Source organism: Colius striatus, chromosome 2 (genome assembly GCF_028858725.1).
Source record: "Colius striatus isolate bColStr4 chromosome 2, bColStr4.1.hap1, whole genome shotgun sequence".
NCBI lineage: Eukaryota > Metazoa > Chordata > Aves > Coliiformes > Coliidae > Colius > Colius striatus.
In genome coordinates, this window is record NC_084760.1 from 120,222,829 (window position 1) to 120,229,746 (window position 6,918).

At 55.4% G+C, this 6,918-nt stretch overlaps 1 protein-coding gene across 4 annotated transcripts in view; it reads right to left on the reverse strand.

The window, feature by feature from the left end:
* Nucleotides 1-4,742, reverse strand: part of CCDC85A (coiled-coil domain containing 85A) — a 130,382-nt gene extending 125,640 nt beyond the window's left edge. For all 4 annotated transcript variants that reach the window (XR_009818148.1, XR_009818147.1, XM_061989300.1 and 1 more), the window contains exons 1-2: nucleotides 3,930-4,742; nucleotides 634-1,546 (exon numbers count right to left, since the gene is read on the reverse strand). Coding sequence is in view for 2 of the 4 variants with exons in the window: in XM_061989300.1 (XP_061845284.1) it covers nucleotides 634-1,546; nucleotides 3,930-4,148 (1,132 nt within the window). In the remaining 2 variants the exon portion in view is untranslated. The remainder of the gene's footprint in view (nucleotides 1-633; nucleotides 1,547-3,929) is intronic.
* Nucleotides 4,743-6,918: the final 2,176 nt, after the last annotated feature.

A 6,918-nucleotide genomic window follows, 5' to 3' on the forward strand; every position in this document is an offset into this window, starting at 1 on the left:
TAACAACAGAATAAAAACCCCTTAAGGTCTTCCTGCATTTGTAATTTGTTATAATTAAGCACATACAGACTCAAGGCTTTGAAAAGCTTTAGGAGCTGTGAGATTCATTTCTGTCAAGCTTAGATCTTCATCTGTGTTCGTTTCCACAGCTTATGGAAAAGGATATAAGAAGCCTTCTACCAATAAACAGCAAATTTTAAAACCTTTAAAGCTACAGCCAGGGTAGGTTAGGAAGGTGGGAATCAAATTGGAGACATTCACCTCCATTCTGCTGCCTCAAATACAGGCAGGACAAGAACCATAGGCAATTCCTCTCTGATGTAAACACAGATCTACCCAGGGACACACAGTTTACAACCACCAACCATAGAGTACCATCAGGACCAAGAGCTGCTTCTTGATACTCGACACCAACGCTTGAGTTGCAACTTTCCTCTACTTGTTTAATCCACCCAACACCCACTGGATGGACAAAAGGGTATGCTCCAGTTAATTCACCTGCTAAAGGAATAACGCTGCCACCTTCCATTGCACAGAAAGAGACATGACTTCTCTTCCAGAGATGGTTTGAAACAGCACTGAAACTACCTTAGCAACTGTAAAAGTGAGTTTTTGCTACGTGTACTGACTCACCATTCATTCCATTGTATATACTTCTGTGGTGAGGTGACAGGTCGTCTGTGACTTGTCTCCTGAGGGTACCTTCTCTGCTGCCTCCGCTGAGATGTTTGAGATGTTCCGGGCTCCCTCCGTAGTGTTTGAGATGCTCAGGGCTCGTACCTCTCACTTTGTGGAGGTGTTCTGTACTTCCACTTGGTGTGTGCTTTTGAAGATGATCCGGGCTGCCACTGCTGTGCTTTTGATGCTCGGGGCTACTACCAGGCCTCTGCTTTTGAAAGTGTTCAGGGCTACTACTCAAAACGTGCTTTGGGATAGTTTCTGGACTGCTGCTGCTGTGCTTTTGTGGCTCAGGTGCTTTGACGATGGTTTTATGATGTTCTGGACTCGGGCCTTTCAGGTGATGGTCGGGACTGCCAGAACTCCTAGGCTTCTGCAGGTGCTCTGGGCTGATACTCCTGTGTTTCTGATGCTCAGGGCTTCCTTCACCACGGGCTTTTTGAAGACGTTCTGGACTAGTACTCGGATGATGTTTATGGTGGTCTGGGCTGTCTGTACTTCCCGTGCTGGAAGTACTGCTCCCATCGCCGACGTCTCTGATGTACGTGCTCGTTGCAGTTAACTGGCACAGGCTGATTTGGCTGTCGATAGAGCTCCGGCTGCCTGCTCCACCGCTCTTCTCCTCATCCAGCAACACACACAATTCTTTCAGCTCCAGGTTTTCCTTAACCACTTCTTCCTGCCTCACCTCCAGTTCTTTCAGCTTCTGTAAGTATAAGGCAACCTCTTTGTGCATGACACTAGCACTGAATCTGCCCAGTCTCTGCCACTCACGGGACACCTTCTTGCCTTTCTGCCTGTCATCATCCAAAAAGCAGCAAAGGTCTCGCAGTTCTTGGTTATCTTCTTGCAGTTTCTGGTTGATGTCCTTTAAAAGAAAGAGAGTCATGACAGAGAAGTGTCTAAAGGAATTAACATGATACCTGGCTCTTATACAAGCCAGTGAACAGCACTGCTATAAACCCATCATCTAAGCACTCAAGTGAGGCACAAGTGATTGTGTGTAGATCTAGCATATGGTAACAGCATCCTCCTTGAAACAAAGCTGCTGCCCAGGAAGTGACTATAATGTGGGGCTAATCTTGAAGGGTTCAAATACTAACTTCTGATACAGTAGAAAAGTTTCAGGTGCTTAATTAATTTTCATGTTAAACATCAGAATCATTCAGCTCCCAAACTGGGCAAAGACTGTAAGAGCTCTCGTGATGATCTCACTCCCTGGAGGAATATTCACCTGTGAGTTACTGCTGAACAGAACTGCCAGGTACATCAGAAATTGTCATCTCAATTCATTAATTTTTAACATTTATTCCCTAAAGCATATCACATACAAAGATGAACACTGTGGCGATCTTACAAATGCACACTGTGTTTGATTTTGCTTCAGGATAGCACAGAAGAGCCTTGTCAGTCCTCAATCAGAATTGCTTCAACCACATTTTTTCCCTCCTAACAAAATGAAGTACATGATTCCATGCCCTTCTCTAAGTCAGGAACAGGCTGAAGCAAATGCTCTGAAGCAAATACGTTCCAGCTATTACTACAACAGAGTCATATGTCAAAGAAAACATTTTCAGTATTTTATCCCCCCAGTTTTACTAAACTAGCCAAAACCAAGACACCACACTTATCCTTCTCCCATCTCAATGTTCATCCCTTCTCATGTGTGATATTACAAGAACAGATTAGCCACAATTGTTCCGATTTAGCTGTATGGAAAGGCCATTGTAGCACTGTTTCTTAAGAAAAGGAACCTTTTGTAACTCCACTAGGTTTATGTGCATGCATTTGTCTGATCTCTGCCCCCAAGGAACTTTGAACTTGACCAGTTTCAACCCATATTTGACAAAGAAGGAGTCTCAATGAGGCTACAAGGCAGCCTTAAAAATCTGTGCTGGGGAGAGATTTGTTTAAATGACTTCACAGCGGAATAAGAAAAGATTGTGTAAGCCCACAATTCATCAGCCAGAAGCAGGAGGCACCCTGGAAGATGCATAAATCCATATGGATGATATCACAACACTTTTTGCACATAACTAGGAGAAGATGCTATTGTTGAAACTTATATTTGAAACACAAGCTTCACTTTTACTGAAGTACTATCATGGATGGGTCTTTTTTAACCCCCACTGCCAAGTATGGCCAAAAAGAAGGAGGAGGCACATACACTCACACCTTGCAGACCAGGAAAACTTGTGAGACAGGAATAGTCTTCCCCCCATGTGTTGTTTATTTTATGCCACAGTACCATCAAAGACACTTTCTCCACAATTCAGCTGTTTAATGCCATTCTGCAAGTGAAGAACTCTCTTCTGCTGTACTCTTGCATAATACCTCAAAAGCCCACGCTGCATCGCACTCCTTCCCCCCAACCTCACTCCACTGAAGGAACTTCTTCAAACAATGTCCTTTCTCATGGCAGAAGATGTTTTATAGACATGACTACTTCAAAATAACTTCCTGAGTCAATGGTGCTGGTGTACACGCTACATCAGAGCAATTACATGTAAATATCCACCCTGTCTTCCCAGTGCTTGGAACTGGGAAGGAAACATTAGGGACTCTGCTTCTCAGCCAACAAGAGTTAAAGTAAGAAGGGATAAGTCATCACAGACTCAGTCTGCCTCTGGCTGCAGTATGCAGAAGCATACAATCAAAAATGGTTTCATCAGAGATGAGTTATCAGATGTCTTTTTCAGACAGTAAACTAAGGCTTGGTTCTGATCACCCTGAAACCGAGCCCAAGGGTTTGCCACGGTCTGCCATATGCTGCACTGCACCCTGGACATGACCAGTTCTCTCCAGCAGCCTGACAGATGAGCAAGTCATCCTCAAACAGCGATAGAAAACAGCGTAAGCGACACACAACCTGTTGAACGTCTACAGCTCTGCACGCTGCCCTTTCATGTGCACTTCACACAGGATCATTTCACCTTCCTAAGAACCAGTGAAGTCACACACAGAAGTCACAAGACTTTAGTGTTTCCATCAACCCAAAGCGCACAAGGGCAGGGCACACAACAGCTGTGCCCCACAGCCTGTCAAAGAGCTGGTCACCTCTTCACCAAATGCTCAGTTTTTAAGTGGGACCAAACGTTATTCACTCCAGTACTGGGTCACTTGTCATGCGACTCTCAGCTAACTGCTCACCCCCGACCATCCTCTGATGTGATCACTCCCGGCGGGACGGGCTGGGAGGACGCAGAGACACGGCACAAACTTCGAGGGTCCCACCCTGCCCACCCCGCTACCTTCAAGCCGCGGATCTCGCCGAGATGGAGCTGGAGGCGGCGGTTCACTTCGCGAATGAGGTTGCTGTGGTCCAGCATCGCGCTCATCTTCTCGGCCTCGGCGCGGCGGAGGCTGCGGATCAGCTCCTCCTTGCTCCACTTCAGCAGCTCTTCGTCCGACACCTTGGACAAGTCCTCGGCCGGCGCCGCCCCGCAACTTTCCGCCGCCACTTTCGCCATGGTGGCGGCCGGGCAGCCCGGGGACACCCGCGGGGGCTGCAGCCCTGCCGGGGCCGCCCCGCCGTGCGCCGGGGAACGGGCGAGCCCGGAGCCCGCGGACAGCTCCTGCGGGAGGACGGGGCCGATCCCAGCTCCAGCGCTCGCGGCTGCGGGATCGGGCGGGGGGTTACGAGGGAGATCACGTCTGGCCCCGGGCAGCGGATCCTGGCAAAAAGGAGGAAAGGGTGTGGAGGAAGCCCGGCCACGGTCTGGGGGAGCAAACTTCCCCCGTCCAGAAGTGACAAGAAAAAGGAGCAAGAAATAAAAGAGCAAGGCAAAGGAAAGCCCCGCGAGCCCGGCTCTTTCAACAGGTCAGCCGTGGCAGCGCCCGCCTCGTCCCCGCTGCTGCGCCAGGGCTGCCCGGCTGGAAGACGCGGCTCTCACGGTAACCGCCGCCCCGGGGCTGAGGGATGCGGGCGCGCCGAGCCGGGAGGATGCGGAGCCCCGAGCCCACGCACCATGGCGGACAGAGGGACGGGAGGAGGGTCGGCGCGGGAGAAGCGGCAGGAGCGGAGCGGGCGGGCGCTGCCGGCGCCAGTGGCGGGCGCGGGGCGGCTCGCGGCTTTTCACCGGGGCGCGCGCCACGTGCGGGACCGCGCGGGCGCGGCGGGGGGGGCGGGGGGGGGCGGGGGGGGGGGGCGGTGCTGCCGCCGCGCGCGGCTCACGGGCGCCACCTGCCGCGCGCTGCCCGCCAGCGCCCCCGCGCTGCACCGCCGCTGCCTCCCGCACGCCCCCGCGCTGCACCGCCGCTGCCTCCCGCACGCCCCGGGGCTGCACCGCCGCTGCCGCCCGCACGCCCCGGGGCTGCACCGCCGCTGCCTCCCGCACGCCCCGGGGCTGCACCGCCGCTGCCTCCCGCACGCCCCCGCGCTGCACCGCCGCTGCCTCCTGCACGCCCCGGGGCTGCACCGCCGCTGCCTCCCGCACGCCCCGGGGCTGCACCGCCGCTGCCTCCCGCACGCCCCCGCGCTGCACCGCCGCTGCCTCCCGCACGCCCCGGGGCTGCACCGCCTCTGCCTCCCGCACGCCCCGGGGCTGCACCACCGCTGCCTCCCGCACGCCCCCGCGCTGCACCGCCGCTGCCTCCCGCACGCCCCGGGGCTGCACCGCCGCTGCCGCCCGCACGCCCCGGGGCTGCACCGCCGCTGCCTCCCGCACGCCAAGGCGCTGCACCGCCGCTGCCTCCCGCACGCCAAGGGGCTGCACCGCCGCTGCCTCCCGCACGCCCCGGGGCTGCACCGCCGCTGCCTCCCGCACGCCAAGGCGCTGCACCGCCGCTGCCTCCCGCACGCACCGGGGCTGCACCGCCGCTGCCTCCCGCACGCACCGGGGCTGCACCGCCGCTGCCTCCCGCACGCCCCCGCGCTGCACCGCCGCTGCCTCCCGCACGCCAAGGCGCTGCACCGCCGCTGCCTCCCGCACGCACCGGGGGCTGCACCGCCGCTGCCTCCCGCACGCCCCGGGGCTGCACCGCCTCTGCCTCCAGCACACCCGGAGGCTAGCAAGGACCGACCCACGGCTGCTTCTGCGGGCGGCCCCCGCGGGCATGTGCGGGAACCAGGCCGCGTGGGAGGCGGCACAGCCGAGGAGAGCACCCCAGGCCGCGCCAGCCCCGCGTCTCCATCCCGCGGCCGACTCCACGCCATGTCTTACATCGGGACAGAAAGGCACAGCCACAGACAGCCCGCCATCGGTGTGGCCCCTCCACCGGGGCGGCTCGTGAGAGGTCGCATTACATCACCACCAGCCAGCGCCGCCTCGGCTTTCACCTCATCCTTCACTCCCAGCCTTCTAGAGAGAGCGGTTACCCGAAAGGACGAGGCACAGCTCCTCGCTGCAACTCCTCACTCAAGCTGAAGGCCACCTGCCATCACCTGAGCTCCCCACTGGAATGAAGATTGGGATGGTCATATTTGTTCCTTGAGAATATTCGGTCACGGTGTCGTGAGAGGCTTCCCCTACTCAATTTGCTTAGAGATACAAGGGCTGTACAAAAGATCTGAGGATGAGACAGGCTAATTCCTTCATGCTGCTTACAAAGAAAGGTGATATGATAGATCTTGGTGGCACAAAGTGAGTGAACTGAAACTCTTTGGTGAATAACTGGTTGAATTCCCATTTTTAAATCACCTAGTGATCTTGCCACGCCAGAAAGCCCTACACAGGCTTCAGCTGATTTTCCTGTACTTGCAGTTTCTCAGTGACATGCCAGACCCTCTGGCTCCATGCAGTGTGACCTGAGGAACACCCAGCAAAGGCAGCCCCAGAAGCCCACACCAGCTTCCTCCCATGACAGTCACTTGCCAAAGTCCTGCCACAGGGATCCCATCTGAGCTGCTCCCAGAGCTACAGGCTGCTACTTGGGACGCAGGAGAACTACTCACCACTCCTGCTACAAACAGCAACCTGGGGGCATCAAGAAGAGTGTGGGCAGCAGGTCAAGGGAGGTTCTGCTCACCCTCTGCTCTGCCCTGCTGAGGCCTCATCTGGAGTCCTGTGTCCAGTTCTGAGCTCCTCAGCTCAAGAGGGACAGGGAAGTGCTGGAGAGAGGCCAGTGCAGGGCCACCAAGATGATCAGGGGACTGGAGCATCTTTCATACGAGGAAAGGCTGCGGGACCTGGGGCTGTTTAGTCTGGAGAAGAGGAGACTGAGGGGAGATCTTATTGACATTTATCAATGTCTAAAGGGTGTGTGTCAGGAGGTTGGGACATCCCTTTTTTCTATAGTAGC